At 37.9% G+C, this 19,945-nt stretch overlaps 1 protein-coding gene across 1 annotated transcript in view; it reads left to right on the plus strand.

Annotated features, from left to right (window-relative positions):
• LOC307010370 (uncharacterized protein) overlaps positions 1–19,945 on the plus strand; it is a gene marked incomplete at its 5' end in the record, with an annotated part of 64,253 nt that overhangs the window by 18,662 nt on the left and 25,646 nt on the right. The window contains 6 exons of the mRNA XM_079634985.1: positions 3,768–3,834; positions 3,922–5,865; positions 5,992–6,165; positions 11,076–11,246; positions 14,482–14,658; positions 16,435–16,611. Coding sequence (XP_079491111.1) covers positions 3,768–3,834; positions 3,922–5,865; positions 5,992–6,165; positions 11,076–11,246; positions 14,482–14,658; positions 16,435–16,611 — 2,710 coding nt within the window. The remainder of the gene's footprint in view (positions 1–3,767; positions 3,835–3,921; positions 5,866–5,991; positions 6,166–11,075; positions 11,247–14,481; positions 14,659–16,434; positions 16,612–19,945) is intronic.

The raw sequence follows: 19,945 nt of genomic DNA on the forward strand, positions 1-19,945 counted from the left end.
ACTTCACCATTAAACCACTCACCTTGTGTTCCCTCATCGTCCCAGTCTCGTTAATTCCTCTTGTGTGTTTGGACCCATTCCTGCCGTGTCCTCTCCAGCGTCTGTGCCCTGTGCTCTCCTCTCCCTTGTGTTGGACATGTTTCTGTTTGTCTGGCCATTGCTGCAAATAAACTTAATCACTGTCCTTCTGTCTCCGGTTCCTCTGTACCGTAGTCCATTTCAGTATTTCTAGTTCCTATACCATCTCTATATGTAAAGCAACGGCTGATTGATCACTGCAGTAATAAGCCAGTCAAACCATATGGAAATCTATATCATTTTACATAGGGGAGAGCGGGGCACAACCTAACGCATTTTGGTTTTGGCTCAATTATTTAAAAAATAATTAGGTTAGATTAATTATTTTTTTTACACAAGAAACATACACATCTCTGCTACAAATGAACACTTAAAGTTTTTTTCTAGGACCTTCCATTTTCGTACAGTTGCACTGAAAGTGACAGAAGTGCAAATGTTACAACTTACCCCATATGCGGGGTTAGTTGTAACAGACAGTGGGGTTAGTTGTAACACTTGTGTGTAACACACATAATTCAGTACTAATTTATCTGTATAGTTTGATGTTGTTTGTACATCTGTATAGATAGATATCCATACATACATCCCTCATCCAATCATCCTTCTATTATGGATCAATATCATGGATAGAGATATAGGAAAGGTCTGAACAGTTTTGCATGCAAAATTATTATTATTATTAATAGTAACAGTAATAATAATAAAAACAAGCTTAAAATCACATTTTAAAGTGTTTATTACATGAAAACAGGCAATATTTTTAATAAATAAACAAGTGATCAATATAGTAAACAAATCCCATAGCCTACAATATTGTGAACACTTGGCGGCTTAGTTGTAACACTGTGTTACAACTAACCCCGCTGTGTAAAAAATATTTTAAACCTAGCTAACAGTTGCTAGGAGTTGCTGACATGTTTAAAAATGGTGCTATGTTTTAGCCAACAAGACAGTGATTAAGGCAATATAAAGTTAGATTTGGTGACGTACACACACAACTCAGAAACAGAAAAATACGTATGATGAAAAAAAATACTAACATGGTGTCAAAACACTCTTTGTCCCGTATCTTCACAAAATATTACCAAAAATTTTCACAAATCCACGGGAGACCGTCTTCTGGCAGCGAGAGAAAAAGATCGTAAACACAACCCGCGTGACCCTGAGTAACTACGTAAAAGGTCCGTGTTACATTTAGCCCTGCGTTAGGTTGTGCCCCGCGCTCCCCTATACTGTAAATGTGTTATATTTACATAAATCATACAGGTCTTATTCAACACCATGAGAGTCAAATAAACATATCGAAAAAACGTTATTCACAAACCTGTTGCTGTCGTTATTAACGGCCCATTTGAACATGATTTTTGGATGTTCTTCTCTTTCTTCTCAGTCACTGTGGTTTGGTGGAGATGGAATTGTTTTTAAGCAGTATAAATATCTTCATAAAAAGCCTGAATGCACAAATGTTCATTACTGCACAACATCGGTATGGTCAAAGAAATGTAAAAAAAAAAAAAAACCTTTCTAATAATTCCTCCATGTAAACTCAAAGATATTGAATCAAATATGAATTAAGTTTCCACATAACTCTGAAACAACAGTTGATGCCGCCTGTAATTTTATCCAGGGATGTGGAAGGAAAAACACGGACATTTCTGACTGGGACGCCAATCAAATCCCGACAGTTACATCACGTCAGAAACAATTAGCGTCTGAATAATGAACTCTAGTCAATGCTTTTCCTGACGAGTCTCTAGAGAAGCTGGTTGTTTGAAGCTCTTCCCACATGATGGCAGAGGAACGGCTTCTCTCCAGTATGAACCCTCTCGTGTGCTTTCAGGGATCTGCTGATTGAAACTCTTTCCACACCGGAAGCACTTGCAGGGTTTTTTCGGGTTTTTCCATAGACATCTGGTGCTTCTCAATTCTTATTTGTGCATCCTCGTTTCCTTTCCTCGTGTCTCAGCTCCACCCCCTGGAGGACGCTGCAAGGAAAGAAAAGGAGGACGGAGGAATCGAATGAAAGCTTTTTTCTACATTGGAATACTTGATCACTCGAGCGTCACTTCTCAGTGTCATCAGCAGCGCTCAAAAGATCTGCCCTTGTGTTGTTGAAGTTTGGTTATTTAAGAAATTCATAATAAATAATAATAAAGCAAGATACCCTGTTGAAATATGTGACGTGTGGTTTATATAAACTGCAATACAATTATATAGCTATAAAATTATTGTGACCGATGTGAAGGGGGAGGAGAATTTACACGTGCGTCACGTTAAGTCAATAAAACACTTCCGCATATATACACCTGTGTATCCTCGCTCATAGCTCCTCTGGAAGCCTCCTCACTCCTCGATCCTCGCCTCCTCGCGGTGCAATTAGAGAATTGAGATGTCCTTCAAGATGGCTGAGCTCGATCGGTTTCCGGGTCATAGGATGGAGGACGGAGGAGCGAGGAGACGAGGAGGGATATTGAGAAGCACCCATCATATAGATAGACGCCCTATCGACCGCTACTGCCTATTAGCGCGGTCGAGCCGTGGGGCCGCCATCTTAAACCGGTCACCCGCTCCACTCAGTGTATTCTGTATGGCCGGTGCAATGAGCTGTCAGCGCATTTAATTAATCATAACTCACTGAAGACCGAACTGATTTTCACGTGGGTTTTTTTCTGCAAATGTCATTCATGTAGCTATGATACAGGACACATGGTTCGGCATATTTTAATATTCATAGTAGGCTTAACAGTAATATAATATTCTGATATAAGATATAAAGTGACCAGACGTCCAAAATCAAAATATGTGATGTAGGATATAAGATATTTTATAAATCACACACTATAAATATGATAAAGAAGCAGAAACAGAGTTGCCGTAAAGTAAGATATTTTAATAAGTTGAACAAACAATGATTTGTGACACACACACACACGATTTGTGCATCGCCGTCATGTGTGTATTACACAGGTAATGTTATTACATTGCTTCCTGATATCACGTGCGCAAACACAAATAACCTATATGTATGTTTATACTGCAGGGCCGTTGAATGCTTGTATCTGATAACCGAGAAGCTCTTGTAATTATTACTTTACCTCACCTCTCCATGCCGAGTGATGCAGTAACGTTAAACATAACGTTAGCCGATTTCAGTACAGTAATATCAAATATCCTTGCTCCTCCTCAATTATCTGGTAATATTCTATTCACAAAATACAACCAATAGTAGGCTATGGTAATGTTAAAATTTACTTGTGAAAAGTAATCCCGGGCCCTATTTGCGCTGGTCCGCCGATTAGAACAGGAAAATGCTCCACAGTGCTCTGGAATCTAACTGCTGCTAAGCAACGAAACTTAGGAGTACGACCGGTTTAAGATGGCGGCCGTATTTCTCAGTGCCCAGCGGCCAATAGGGCATCTAGTCTCTATATAATATCTATGGGTTTTTCTCCAGTGTGGATTATTTGGTGGCGCTCCAGGTCGTAGGTTTTAGAAACGGCTTTCCCACACTCGAAGCACACGTGAGATCTCACAGTAGTGTCTCTCTGCGTCTCTTCTGTGCTGCTCTCGTTGGCATGAATCTTCAGGTGTGTTTTCAGGACTGATGCTGAAGTAAATCTTCACAGTTCAATGATCTTCCTCCAGAGTGAGGACTCAGATGTGTTTTCAGACCTACTGTCTGTGTGAAGCTCTTTCCACACTCGTGCGCATGAAGGGTTTCTCTCCCGTGCGGATCCTCATGTGTCTCTTCAGGCTGTACATGAGATTTTTATTTATTTTACTTTATTTTCACAAATGTGTTTTCTATTTGTTTTTGTGTCTTTCTTCTTAATGCGTTTTCAGTGGTGTGAGAGCTGACCAGATCAGAGATGTGTCCTGTCAGACCAGCACATCCTCCTCCTGTCAGAAACACATCAGTCATCATGACACAGAAGCAGCCCTGCAGCTCGATTCTCACCAGCCAGTGCATGATGATCTGCAGAAACTCAAAGACCAGCACAAAACCAGCATGAAGAACAAGTATGAGAGCTTATTTGAGGGAATCAAACTACAAGAGAATCAGACTCTCCTGAACAGGATTTACACACAGCTGTACATCATAGAGGGAGAGAGTGAAGGAGTGAATGAAGAACATGAGGTGCTACAGGTGGAGAAAAGTTACAAGACCCTCCAAGACACTCCAATCAACTGCAATGACATATTTGATCCTTCACCTGAACTAGGATATGAGGAGAAGAGAAGAGAGAAGAAGGACAAAATCAAGACTGTTCTTACTAAAGGTATCGCTGGAATCGGAAAAACCGTCTCTGTGCAGAAGTTCATTCTGGACTGGGCTGAGCGAAAAGCCAATCAGGATGTAGATTTCATATTTGTGCTTCCATTTAGAGAGCTGAACTTGATTAAAGATCATCAGTACAGTCTTCACAGACTTCTGCTGGACTTTCATCCTGAACTTGAAGATCTGGACTCAAAGATTTATGATGAGTGTACAGTTGTGTTCATCTTTGATGGTCTGGATGAAAGCAGAATTACACTGATGTTTTCAGACAGTGAGAAAGTTTCTGATGTGACTGAGTCTTCGTCAGTGGGTGTGTTGATGTCAAACCTCATGAAAGGAGATCTGCTTCCCTCTGCTCTCATCTGGATCACCACCAGACCAGCAGCAGCCAATCAGATCCCCTCCAAATACATCAACCGTGTGACAGAAATTCAGGGATTCAATGACCCTCAGAAGGAGGAATATTTCAGGAAGAGAATCAGTGATGAGCATCAAGCCAGCAGAATCATCTCACACATCAGAAGAGCAAGAAGCCTCCACATCATGTGCCACATACCCGTCTTCTGCTGGATATCAGCCACTGTGCTTCAAAACATCCTGAAACAAGATCTCAGTGCAGAAATCCCTCAAACTCTGACTGAAATGTACATACACTTCCTCCTCATTCAAACTAGTTTGAGGAACCAGAAGTATGAAGAGAAGAGAGATCCAGAGAAAGTCCTGCAGTCCAACAGAGAAGTGATTGTGAAACTTGCTGAACTGGCTTTCAATCAGCTGATGAAGGGCAATGTGATGTTCTATGAGGAGGACCTGATTGAGAGCGGCATAGATGTCACTGACGCCTCAGTGTATTCTGGGATTTGCACTGAGATCTTTAGGGAGGAATCTGTGATTTATCACAGGAAGGTTTACAGCTTTGTACATCTGAGCTTTCAGGAGTTTTTTGCAGCACTGTATGTGTTTTTCTGTTATTTACACAAGAACAGTGAAGTTCTGAAAATGTTCCTCACAGGAAAGTCCAGAACTCAGTGTGAGATTGTTTCTCTGGATGTGTTTCTGAAGGGAGCAATGATTAAAGCCTTGAGAAGTAAAAATGGACACCTGGATCTTCTCCTTCGATTCCTTCATGGCATCTCGCTGGAGTCCAATCAGAGACTCTTACAGGATGTGCTGATTCACACAGAGAACAACCCAGAGAGCAGCAAGAAAATAACCCAAAACCTCAAATCAGGTCAAAAAAACAATGTCAGCCCTGAAAGATGGATGAATCTGTCACACTGCTTGATTGAGATGAAGAATAATTCTATTGTTGAAGAAATGCAGGCATTTTTAAAATCTGGAACAAACGACAAACGTCTTTCTCTTGCACAATGTTCAACTTTGGCAAACATGATCTTGATGTCAGAAGAGGTGATGGATGAGTTTGACCCTAAAAAGTACAAGATCATATCATCACAAGAGGGTCGAAGGAGACTGTTACCTGCTCTGAGGAACTGCAGAAAAGCTCTGTGAGTGTTAAAATATGAACATAATATCAACTGAATTGAAATATGAACATAATACCCCCGTAATGATAGATGAAGTTGGTCTTGACACCTGCATGCCTTTTAATCAAATATCCTTTTTTTTTCCAGTTTGGCAGACTGTAATCTCAAAGATCAGGACTGTGAAATTGTGTCTTCAGTTATACAGTCATCAAACTCCTCCCTGAGAGAGCTGGACCTGAGTAAAAATGACCTGCTGGATGCAGGAGTGAAGCAGCTCTGTACTGGACTGAAGAGTCCAAACTGTCAACTCAATGTGCTGAGGTTTGTGTTTCACATATATTAATGACATTTTCTCAATTGTTTATATATTTAATTGTGCTTTTAAGCGATTATAAAATAAGTGCTTTTAAAACACATTGCAATGGCATTTCAAGTACACTTGAAGTGTGCTAATGGCATCATTATAGTGCGCTCCAAACACAAAGTAATCTTTATAAATAATGGCACAGCTTAAGAATTTGCCTTTTACTGACATTTTAACTCTCATATCATCAGTGAGAAAATGAAAACAGATATATGTATATTGAATGTAGGAACCACTACTGACTGGAATCAAAGACGGGTCGCTGCGACACAAGCTCACTCGATTTACCAGTTGTGCCACCACACATATATTTATTGTGCAAACTTCGGTTACTTTGTGTTCTTCCTTTACAAGTCCTGCAAACCGATTTTTCCATCAATGACAGGGGAAATTATATGGGTTTAAAGATTGCGAATTGCTGAGAAAAGTCTCAATATAGGCGTAATAAGTGGTGCGTGAAAATAAACGCGAAACTGTATAAAACATGAAAGTGCGTTAAACTTGAAGCTGTTGAAGAGAATGTTTTTCCCTTTTATCTGACATGATCTTTCATTAATGCTGCAGGATGCAATTACATTAACCGCATAACATACGTTTTATTCTTGTGCACGCACTAAAACACAGACAAGTTCTGTTCATTGGGAAGAATGTGAATGTGCAGAACTGCTTGTGTTTCAGTGTGTGCGGATGAAATAAACCCATCCGTAACATTTCTCTGCGGTGTAAGGGAACTAGGATCAATATAACTTAAAGGGTGATTGAATTACTGTGAACAAGAACCGAATTAATATGCAAATGATTCAGAATTAATATTTAACACTTTATCAACTATGAATCGTCCATAGGGCTGTGCAATTAATTTAATTTCTCCCAACGATCACCAAAATAGTACAATCGAGTAAAAACTATTATTTTGCCATGTTCTTATTTCTTGTGTTCTGAATGACACTCGCACGCGCACATCTGCCCCTCCCGAAGCCATAAACTCTCTCAGCTTGAATGTTTAAATTGATAAGACTTAAAAAGAAGTGAAAATGATCAACTTTAGTTACGATGCAATGCTGGCCCGACTGTGCAAGTTACAATTCCTTCATGTCCCAACTCCTAAACGCGAGAGTGTAGTTCGCACTACAAGGCAAGGCAAGCGGCCTTGTCCAACCCATTTTGAGAGACAGAGAGAGAGAAGACGCGGCACCGCTGAACACTCACGCGGTGTGTGAAATTGCGTCTTGAAGAAAGTTTTAAAATTATTGATTTGATTTTATAATCCGTGTGGATTAATTTAGGCTACTAATACTAGAGATGCTCCGATCAGCATTTTTGGGGCCGATCACCGATTACCGATCACCGACAAATCATGATCTGCCGATCACAGAACGGCAGAGGAATGGGAATCTTTTATCTATAATCTAGCAGAGTTTGCACCATTTGTAGAAATGAAACTACCGGTAACTATGAGATGGCAATAACATAAGCATAATAACATAAATTATGGCTAGATTTTAAAAGAGTGTCTTGCAACATGTTATCTACTAACATGTACAAGTGCAAATAAAGTTTTGACAAAAAAGGTTATATAAAAAGATAAACTTCATATTTCAGCCTTTTATAAAAAGAATGAGTAAAAAAAAAAGATAAATTACTGGCATTTACAACATTATCTTATCATCTTATCTTTTACTTAAATTCGGTCCGATTTTCCCGTGGCGTCTGTCGTTGCTATACAACCATGCACTGTGCTCTCCACAACGACAAAGAAGTTTTAGTAGCTTTTGCTGAATTCTGAAGTTGATATTTTATATCTCGCTGCGCGTGGAAAAAACGGCCGCATCGCTTCTATAATGAGCGCGCTTGCCGCACGCCTACATTTGAAGTAACGAACTTGAGCGCGCAAAAAACGCAATATGTGAACGGCCCCTTGGCAAGCTACCTCCAATCAGGCCACGAGCTACTGGCAGCTCGCGAGCGCCGTGTTGGAGACCTCTGCTCTCTAGACAGTGCCGCCGCTCCCACCACGCACATCACGCGCTGTGCATAGGCAACCAAGAGCTGAGGGGGCACCAAAAAAATAGCCTCCCGGAAGTTCCGGGAGTCTCCCGCATATTGATAGCGGCTCACTGATGCCCGCGAATTAGTTCAAATCTCCGGAATCTAAAGCGAGCGCGCCCGCGAGACAGAGACTGTGCTCCAAACCGCGTAGCGCGTGCACGGCAGAGAGGGAGAGAGAGCAAGAGACCGCGCGTGTGTGCCTCATGAAGCGCATGTCATATCATCACTTTAAAAAACTTCCAGACGGGAGAAGAAGTCATGTTGCCACTGGCAAGCTCTGGTCTGCTGTTGTGTGACCGTGCCGCGCATGCAGGTGGAAAAAAGTCGCGGGAGTAATTTACGTCACGTGATCGGCTTTTCTGATCGGCGCTTTTGGCGTTCGGCGATCAAGCTATTTTTAGCCAATATCGGCCGATCATGATCGGCGGCCGATCAATTGGAGCATCACTAACTAATACAATCTTACAATACTTGCTAAAGTGAATCAATGTTTGCGGGGGAATTTCCCGCATTATAAGTGGTAGACCTAAGTGGTAGAATTATTAAAATACTTATTGAAGTATTATCTGTTATAGGCCTATCATTTATTTTAATAGTTCAAAAAGTGTTCAATGTTCAAATTTAGATTTTTTTAAGAATTGTTGAAAGGTGTCTCTTTAATAAATGCAACACGTTCCTAAAGTCGTGTGAAATAATCGTGTACATAATTGTGATTTCAATACTGACCAAAATAATAGTGATTATGATTTTTTCCATAATCGAGCAGCCCTATTTGTCCACCAATAAATTGAGATTAGGGTATTTTATAAATTCTGGACATATTATTATCCCATGGCCTATGGTAATAATATCATAAAATTATGATCACTGATTATGAGCAAGGTAACAAAATTTACAGTTTAAGGCAGTAACTTGTAAGCACACAGCACAATGTTCAATGTCAAAATAATTCCTTCGTTAATAATTCGTTACACAGAACTTTATTATATTAAATAAAAATGATTCACACCTTCACAAAATCCACACATTTAATACCCTATACAGAATTCACACCCCATTCAAATTTCTTTACCTCTACAAAATCCACATGCTGTACCAAAAATCTACGCATCTTCTAAACATGTTACCTGGTGCCCCTTGCATCACAGCCCATTCCACCCGTCATTGTGTTCATGATATTATTTAAAAAAAAAAAACATGAAAAAATTTACAAAAAGACTGATGATGGTTAAACTATACAAAATAGTACCTAAGCCACATTTCAATCTAAACACAAATAGCAAGAGCTTTACATCTAGCCATTCATGCACAAACTATTCATTGAGCACTAGCAAAAGTGTTTGTTTTCCAGTAGATGTCAGTAATATTTCACTAAATATGAAACGTTCCCCGCTTTCACCATGAAATGAAACTGAGAAATGTAGATCTTCTTTAAAGGGGTGGTAAAATGCCTTTTTCTTTTTTACAAGATGTAAAATAAATCTCTGATGTCCCCAGAGTGTGCATGTGAAGTTTTAGGACAAAATACCCCACAGATGTTTTTATATAGCATGTTAAAGTTGTCACATTTTGAGGGTTTGCAAAAACGCACCGTTTTGTGCAAATGAGCTGCTGCAGAGGGTGGGGTTTCAAGAGCTCCTGTGTGTGTTAGCAGCTGCTATTACCTCACGCAGACACACTAAAATGACAGAAACTGTTCTGTCTATAATGTTAAAACGGAGTCATACAAAGATGGAGAGACTCAAGAAGTGACAGCATGTAGGATATTCTGTCATGGTAATCTATAAATCTAGTATAGGAACTGTTGTGAGATGCAAAACTCACAGCGTGTGCAGAGAACATTTACTGAAGCATTGAGCCGCTCCAAACTATGAAACATTATTGTTACTATATTAAACATATCTACGTTTGAGCAGATATCCACAAACATGTTATTTAACAGTAAACCCGGGTCTAAACATTATAATATTCGCCATAGAGTAAACACTCATAGCCTACTATCTTACTTTTATATCATGCTGTTTTAGTCTAGCAACAGTTCAACTGCAATGTGAAGTTTATGCAACAACAACACTAACTAATATAATTCACAATTATTTCTTACCTTAAAATCTTTCTTGTCTTCAAATCATGTTCTTCATCTGATGTAAATCCAATAGGCTCACAGCTAGCGTGTCTTCCAAACTCGAACGAACAGCTGAGGACTGATGAAGTTTGGTGCTTTGTTTTTGAGGTAATGAGCTCGTTCGCGCGACGCGTGGATGATTTGCATGTCAATATATTTTGCGCGTGTGGGTGTGGTCACATTGTGACTAATGAGCAAGCGTTTGAGAAACTGGATATCTTGTTGGTTTTATACAAATTACTTAAACAGAATATTTGTTTTCGTTTTGAATCAGATAAGTTAAAACTACACACTTAAATGTTTATAAAGATATATAGCTCATAAATGTGTGAAAAGTATTCGCTGATTTTATTTGTTTAGAGACAATGTGTTTAGAGAAAAAAAAGTTCACGAGACGGAGAGGCAGAAAGCACACCCTGTTTATTTTTCTTTATTTTACGGAGTATTTTAAGTCAATTTAGCTGCTATGTGAAAAAAATTGCGCAAATCGCGCCGGCGCGATTGCAGACCCCAGAGGGTTAAATCGTTTTTTGGTGAGACCGATTTCCCTTGAAATATAAGGCCTTTACATTCATGTTCTTTGCAGACCCTTTCTCAAAAAGATGAGAGAATGCATACAGTGCCATAAAACACCAGTCTGTATTAATAATATTGTTTTTGTAATGATTTGTTTCTTATTTCTCCCCTGTTTAGGTTGGCACACTGTAAGCTCACCAATCAGTGCTGTGAAATTGTGTCTTCAGTTCTACAGTCATCAAACTCCTCCCTGAGAGAGCTGGACCTGAGTAACAATGGCCTGCAGGATTCAGGAGTGAAGCTGCTCTGTGCTGGACTAAGTCCAAACTGTCAACTCAATGTTCTGAGGTTTGTGTTTCACATTAATTAATTACAGTTTCTCAATTGTTTATATTTAATTGAAACTTGAAATGCAATCACCAATACTTAAAAACTGTAATGTACCAAATCCAAATCTTTTCCAATGGGAAAAAGCCCGTAAAAGTCCTGGCAGAAAGCGATGCATAAGGATGTAGTGTAACGATGCCCAGTTCCAGGAATGCACTAATATTTTGTTGGTAGTACCAGTTTTCAACAATTATTAACACTAAGTTGTCAACACTTCGGAAAAAATAATTCATTGTTACACTACATCCTTATGCATCGCTTTCTGCCAGGACTTTTACGTGCTTTTCCTAAATCACTGAAGTGACCTCGACGTCCGGGTTAGCAATAGCATGAGCAGTCAGGCAAGTGTTATTTAAATAAACTCCTGATGTACTTACAAACTTTCCAATGCCTCGTTTTATAAGCACACAACCTATTTGTACTACTATAGAAGTTTGTTACCATTCCGGGCATTATTAGTGGGGTTATTTACGAGATACAACCTTGGTTCCATTAGCGCCTGCACTAAGCCATTTGGCTGATATCTCTAATAAGCTCGAACTTTAATAATGTTCGACCAAAGGGAAAAGGCTTCTGGTGGGGGGTTTGGCTCGATGTCATGGTGCAAAGGACCCTAGGTTGGTTTTACTCCGAACCATCCTTTAAGCAAAGTAAATATTTCAGTATCACAAATCTTAAAAAATTTTTTTTTGCTTTGTCATTATACAGTGTAGATTGATGTTGAAAAAAAAAAAACTAGAAACACTACAGGCAGCATAAGTTGCAACATGACAAAATGTAAATAAATAAATAAGGGGCGTGAATATTTTTCCAAGTTGGCGGCAATGGCTCTACAATCTATTTAGGCTTACGATGCTTTAAGTTAAATTGTGTTACTTTAGCTCATTTTAATTAATTAAACTGAGCAAGAGGCAAAACAATTTTTTTTGAGGTAATGTTTGTTGTATAATGTCAATTGTAATTTTCACTTTGATGCAACATAGTGTATAATAACCCCAAATCACAATTTCTCATTGAAGCAAAATCTGCCAAAATCGGCAAACACAAACCTTTTCTCCTCCTTTGTCATTCAGAGCAGATTTCCTATAGCGGAAACAAGTCATGACTATAATGACTGCCCTCTATAAGGTCTGGTGCAATGATAGTTTGCATGTGTCGAATGTGCCCATTAGGGGTCTGCGATATTACGATTTTTGATCGTGGACGATTAAAATGTCTCCACGATCTGCTTTTGAAGAAATATCGTAGGATCGTGCATTTGATCAGTTTGCAGTTCTGGCGCCTCAGTCTCAACATACTGTACAGCGCGACGTATATCCACCTGAAATGCAGAGGAACGGGACACTGTAGTTCATAAAAATTAATTATTTGCATACTTTAAGCCTTGCCGGTTAAACATGTCATTCGCTGCTGATGCGTTGTTCTAACGGGCGCTTTTCTGAGCGCAAAAACCCGACGCGCACATGCACTAAAGCCTGTCTAACAGCGTCTGATTACTGGGCTAAGTTATCTTTCGAGTCTTATTGCGCTAATACTGTCAAATACACACAAGGTTTACATAAACAAAGTTGGTTATGTCTAAACTGAAAGAACAATAGAAAAAATTAAGAAAAAATCTGCTTGTCAAATGCGTGTAGACTCGTTGCGCGCAGATCTTAAAGTGACAGTAGCCCTAATAGTAAACATGCTGCCGCTTGTCCTTAAAGGGACAGTTACCCAAAAATAAAAATGATGTCATTATTTACTCACTCTCTAATGTTGTTCCAAACCTGTATTAATTTATTTCTTGTGCTGAACACAAAAGAAGATATTTTGAGGAGTGTGGCTAACTGGGCGGTTGCTGGTCCCCATTGACTACCATAGTAGGACAAAACTATTATGGAAGTCACTGGTGTACATCAACTGTTTGGTTACCCACATTCTTCCAAATAACTTTTATTTTCAACAGAAGAGGAAGACTTATTCGGGTTTAAAACGGCTTGAGAGAATAATTTTTTTGGGGAGAACTATCCCTGTTAATAAAACAACAAAATACAAAGAGCATCTCACTCACTCTTGACTGAGAACTTTAAAAGTAGCTTTAATAAGAATCAATGTAAAATTTATACTGTGAAGTCTATGTTGTTTTATTTTTATATTTGTTCATTTAATTACTTTCTTCAATGCTGTTAAATACACCTGTAGCTGAAAAAATAAAGCACTGCTTATTTAATTTGTATATTAAGTTGTGTATGTGTATCTTTGTTCTTAATTTTTAATAACAAAGAAAATTACAAAGATTTTTTATCTTCGCCACTTTGCCCTAAATGTCTGCCATTCTTTTTTATTTTATATTTTGTTACCTAAGGCTTTGTTTTTAAAATAGGGACATTAGTTTGGCTGCGATGCTCAGTCACTTGCAAAATAGTAAAACCAACATGAAAAGGAATCAAGATAAAATCGTGAATCGTGATTTTCCTGAAAGAAATCGTGATATGATATTTTTGCCATATCGCCCACCCCTAGTGCCCATCTTGAGCTTTATTGGAAATTGTATATTGGGTCAATGTAACTCAGGTTTATTTAACATAAAAAAAGGGAATGCTGTTTTAACTTAACTGATTGAATTAGATTACAACAACAAAATTTTAATTAATAGGTAGAATCAGTTAGAAATACCTCCTTAAATCAGCAACTGCACATTCACTTTTTATAGTGCATGTTTATGTAAAAAAAAAATAGCATGTTTTCTAATGTAAAAATAAATAACTTGCTCATCATAAATTTTGGATGTATCAAGCCCCTCAAAATGAAAACGAAAACACAGTTTTGCTCTTTTTCTGAGGTAAATTCTTCCAGGATTATTTCTCACAGCATCCAAAATTTGAGTTAATGTGGACATGTGAATCTATTGTTGCTGAAACCCTGTTATTACCAACTGACGTATTTGCACGGGTTCACTGCTTGTGTATTGCTATGTATGTGTGAAAGAGAACCAAGAAAAAAAAAAGTATTGGTGACTGAAATAGTCATTGATTTAAATAGTTTTTTTGGGTTCACCGATTTCCCTTAAAGTATATCGGTACATTTACATTCAAATTCTTTGCAGACCCTTTCTCAAAAACATGAGACAATGCATACAGTGCCCTAAAAACACCAGTCTGTATTAATAATATTGTTTTTGTAATGATTTGTTTCTCATTTCTCCCCTGTTTAGGTTGGCACACTGTAAGCTCACCGATCAGTGCTGTGAAATTGTGTCTTCAGTTCTACAGTCATCAAACTCCTCCTTGAGAGAGCTGGACCTGAGTAACAATGGCCTGCAGGATTCAGGAGTGAAGCTGCTATGTGCTGGACTGAAGAGTCCTCTAAACTGTCAACTCAACATACTGAGGTACTTGAGGTTCTGTGAAAAATAACCACTTAAGGACATATCGTGGCAAACTTATTCTGAAATTATTCTTATTCAAGGATTATTTCTCACCGCATCCCAAAATTTGAATTTATAGGTAGAATCAGTTAGACATACTTCCTTAAAGTAACAACTGCACATATTTTTTTATAGTGCATGTCTATGTAAAAAATAGCATGTTTTCTAATGTAAAAATAAATAACTTGCTCATCATCAATTTTGGATGTATCAAGTTCCTCAAAATGAAACCGAAACCACAGTTTTGCTCTTTTTCTGAGGTAAATTCTTCCAGGATTATTTCTCACACCATCCCACATTTTCGAGTTAATGTGGACATGTGAATCTATTGTTGCTGAAACCCTGTTCAGGGTTTCCGCGGAGTCATAAAAAGTCATAAAATGTCATAAATTTAATAATAAGAATTGTAGGCCATAAAAAGTCATAAAAACGTCCGGATTTTCCGTACAAGGTCATAAATTACATTTAGCCACGTCTTAAATTCATATGCTCGTTCATTCATTTGTTCTACCATTGCATTCTCGCCCCAAAAATGCGCTGGCGGCATCTTGTTAAATGCGGCAAAAGCGGAACGAAAAAACTCATTTGAACCGCGCGCCACACGGACCGTTTATCCGCTCGGCTCAAAGTCCAAACAGCAGCGCAACGCGAGCTCACTAGAGCAGACGCGTTTACTCTGATCGCTCTCAGTCACAAGATCCAGTGAGAAGCGCTTGAATTCTGTGAAGGACACACATGTCTCAGTGATTTAAACCGGTTAAAAGGCAGATGAAACGACGCTGACGAACAGGAGAAACACTGTGCGCAGCGATTCAGTCAGAAGCTTTTTCTACAAATTCCCATTATTTACCATGGATTTACTATAACGTTAGCCTATTAATATTAACTGCACCATGTAGGATATACATATTGAATTGTATTATATTATTATTGTAGACAATGTATTAAAGGACTAATGGAATATAATTACAGTATTTAATAATGTATTTAGGCTACTGTTTTTCATACATTTCATGAAGATATCAAAGTCAACACAAACCTGTTTCAAGACTTGAACCCCATTAGCACATGCAGAAACTAAGAAATTAGTTTTCCAATAAAGATATTTATTTTGTTAAGTACCTAATGTCAAATGTTTGAATGTTCTACCTCAGATTTGTGAAATGTTCCCTAGTTTGGCAAGTGTTCGTTATGATATGTTCTGACAATAAAGAGTACCGGTAGTCTAAAACCACAATTAACGCTCTGCAACTTTCACTTAGGAGCAAAAATATGCCTTTAAACTTGAAAGAAATAAAGATTTGACATTTATCGTGATAATTATCTATATCGACTAATATAAAAGTTATTTTTCGTTATTTGTGTAATAGGTCATAAATTGAAATCATAATGGTCATAAAAAGGTCTTAAAAAGTCTTAAATTTGACTGACTAAACCCTGCAGAAACCCTGCCTGTTATTACCAACTGACGTATTTGCACGGGTTCACTGCTTGTGTATTGCTATGTATGTGAAAGAGAACCAAGAAAAAAAAGTATTGGTGACTGAAATAGTCATTTATTTAAATAGTTTTTGTGGGTTCACCGATTTCCCTTGAAGTATATTGGTACATTTACATTCAAATTCTTTGCAGACCCTTTCTCAAAAACAAGAAACAATGCATACAGTGCCCTAAAAACACCAGTCTGTATTAATAATATTGTTTTTGTAATGATTTGCTTCTTATTTCTCCCCTGTTTAGGTTGGCACACTGTAAGGTCACCGATCAGTGCTGTGAAATGATGTCTTCAGTTCTACAGTCATCAAACTCCTCCTTGAGAGAGCTTGACCTGAGTAATAATGGCCTGCAGGATTCAGGAGTGAAGCTGCTTTGTGCTGGACTGAAGAGTCATCTAAACTGTCAACTCAACATACTGAGGTACTTGATGGTCTCTGAAAAATAACCACATAAGGACATATCGTGGCAAACTTATTCTGAAATTATTCTTATTCAAGGATTATTTCTCACCGCATCCCAAAATTAAGATGAATCTGATCATTCTGATGAAACTTGATGCATTTGAGTTGATGTGGGTGTTGACTCTTTGTATGAATTGCCTCCGATCATTACCATAAGAATAGCGTAGGCATGTTCTAGGGACGGGCCATAAGGCCTAAAATCCATATTGCGATATACATTGCAGCCTCTTGCGATAACGATATATAAATTATAATAAAACCATTTCAGAACAGGTTACATAAAGCCAAAAACAATTTATGTAGCTTTGAGAACATTTATTGTGCAAAACTGTTATTACACAACATAATGTTGCAGATAAATTAAATTTAAATACACTAGCTGCAGAGACTTTAACAAAGAAAAAGCTTAAAGTATTGGGTTTCTTTCTTTTATTGCAAACCATTCTAAAACACTACACTTAGTTCAGGGGTCTCCAACCTTATTTCATTTGAGAACTACTTTTTAAAAATGAAAGTGTGTAATACAATACTTAAATCTCTTAAATAATGTCTCATAACTCTCATATTAACAACTATCCAAACTGTTTTAGACCTAAAATAGGCCTATGTATGTCACCCTTAAAAATCTGAGAAAAGAACAGAATCAGAGATAAATTTTATTGAAAATTGTACTTTCCATATTATACTGTAAAAACACATAATAGTTGATTTTATAGTGCATCATAACTAGAGATGAAATGGCATGAAAAAATAATTTCATGATTATAGTGACTAAAATGTAGTGACTTCAAAAAGTACTAATACTAGGGGTGTAAATCGGACAGTTCATCACGATACGATACGATATCGATTCTCTCAGCCAGCAATACGATATTTGCCGATATCTCAAAAAATTATTCGATACGATTACAATTTGATTCGATTCAGGGCTACATCGATCGATTAATCGATATTTAGATATTATGTTCACACAACCAGTTACGTTTTTATTAACTCACAAATGCAACCAAAATATATAACATGAACATTTAATTAAACTCTTAAAATTGCACACCCTCTGCCAATTGGGACATTTACAACAGAAGAGGTAATTTGCAAAATTTTCATAAATCATGTTTTTTTTTATTTTTTATTGTGCATTCCAAGTAATATCAATCAAACTGCAGCTAGGATGTTTTGAATAATAAAAAAAAGGTAAATTACAAAATTAAAGATAATTGAAAGTATGTTTTTATATATGAAAAGTTTGTTTTTTAGCAGAGCTCATTCACATTTCATGTTTCTGAGTTAAACAAAACCAAATAATTGCTATTATAAATAATACAACACTCGTTTAATATTTGTAACGTTAATCTCCTCAGCTGACATAGACGCCTGACAAACTCTGTTGTTGTGATTAACGTACACGCAATACAGTGAGCTTTTCCCTCACCACTGAAGAATAACAAATTTTAGGAATATTTTTCAGATATGCTTTCTTACCTAAACATCACGTTGAAGAATACTGATTTTAGCATTTAAGGTATAGATGAAGATTAAGTCAAGCAATTCAGGAGTCTGACATTAGCTTTTGTCTTTATGCACTTCCTGACCATTAAGCTCAAGGTACAGCGGTGCCTTTGTCTATATGATAATGTTAAGGTTTGAGCAATCAAGTCAGGATGATTGGATTAGCAATACAATAGCTGATTTGCTCGGTTTCTCTGGAGCAATCTAGATAACCTGCAATACAGGTTTTTCACTGGATGGAATCAAACCCTCCCTGCTTTCGTATGATTTGTTTGAATTTGTCTCCACCCCCAAAAGTCTCCTCCTCCTTGGAATGGAGATACAATTGCAACGTAAACTGTTTAGATTTAGATAATGTTGGAAGGACTGCAGCACGTACAGCGGAGTTCTCAATAAAGAATAACTTCTGTTGAACGCGATCCCAACTGTCTCCTGGTCCCTGCTTCGATGAAAGAAAACTTTACAGCACCACTAAACGAGCTGCTTTAGTAAGGTTCCATGAAAAGGTTTCAGCTTTTATTGTCCGGCAATACCGGCTTTTGTGACAAAACGTATTTAGGGTTCAGTCAGTCTTGTCAGGCGTCTATTTCAGCGGAGGAGATTAATGTTATAAAGACACACCGGCAGACAGTATGGTTGGTGAGTAAACGAAAATGTGCGCTTTGGCGGGAGGATGTTACGTGAGAATGTGGAGAGTTTCAAAATAAAGGTGTATATCGATATTTTACGCGTAGAATCGATGCATCGCATTGTTAGACGTTATATCGATGCATCGATCCATATCGATGTATCGTTACACCCCTAACTAATACTACACAATAAAATCAATTCACCAAGTTTTATGTCAAAAACCAGCAAATAACAAATAAAATTAGCATCAATATGCACTTTTTGTTTACATAAACATTAAAATAATAACATTAAAAATGATGGCCAGATTTTAAAGGAGTGTCTTGCAACATGTTATCTACTAACATGTACAAGTTCAAATAAAGTTTTGACAAAAAAGGTTTTATAAAAAGATAAACCTCACATATTTCAGCCTTTAAATCATTTTTATAAAAATAACCAGTCAAAAACTGATAAATTACTGACATGTACAATGCACATTAGCTTCTCTTTTATAATTAATAGTAAAATCATAGACACTGAGTAAAATTCGGTCCAATTTTCCCGTGGCGTCTGTCGTTGCTATGCAACCATGCACTGCGCTCTCCACAACGACAAATACGTTTTAGTAGCTAATGGATTTCCACCACCGAGAAACGCTTGCTGTAGCTCTGCTACAATATTTATTTACGGAGAAGAGAAAAACACCCGTGGTGCACCCCATCCTTCATGTTGACTGAGCTTTCAATGTTGTTACGGAAAGGGTGCAGCTGATTGGTTGGTTCTTGTCACATGACCTGCGGTGCGCTTGCGGAATTCTGATAAGTTTAGATTTTTTTTCCTGAAAAAATAAAATCGCTTGCCACGCGCCTACATTTAAAACAACGAACTTGAGTGCACAAATGTGACGCGATATGTGAATGGCCCATTGGCGAGCTACCTTCTACTGGTTGCGACGTGTTGGAGACCCCTGCTCTACATAGTTTGCTGCTGCTCGTCGGACGGCTTAAATCCGAACCAAGTACAAATAATGGATGTTGCACCGTTCTTTTTCACCTCTTATATACTGTCTATGTTTTTCACCAGCTCCTCTGGTTCGCTTTCAGCCATGTTTACTCAAGAATACGATGATGCGTTGCAGCTCGTGGCTCTAAATTTCGCGGGTAGATTGCGTC

Source organism: Phoxinus phoxinus (assembly GCF_949152265.1).
Source record: "Phoxinus phoxinus genome assembly, chromosome: 1".
Taxonomy (NCBI): Eukaryota; Metazoa; Chordata; class Actinopteri; order Cypriniformes; family Leuciscidae; genus Phoxinus; species Phoxinus phoxinus.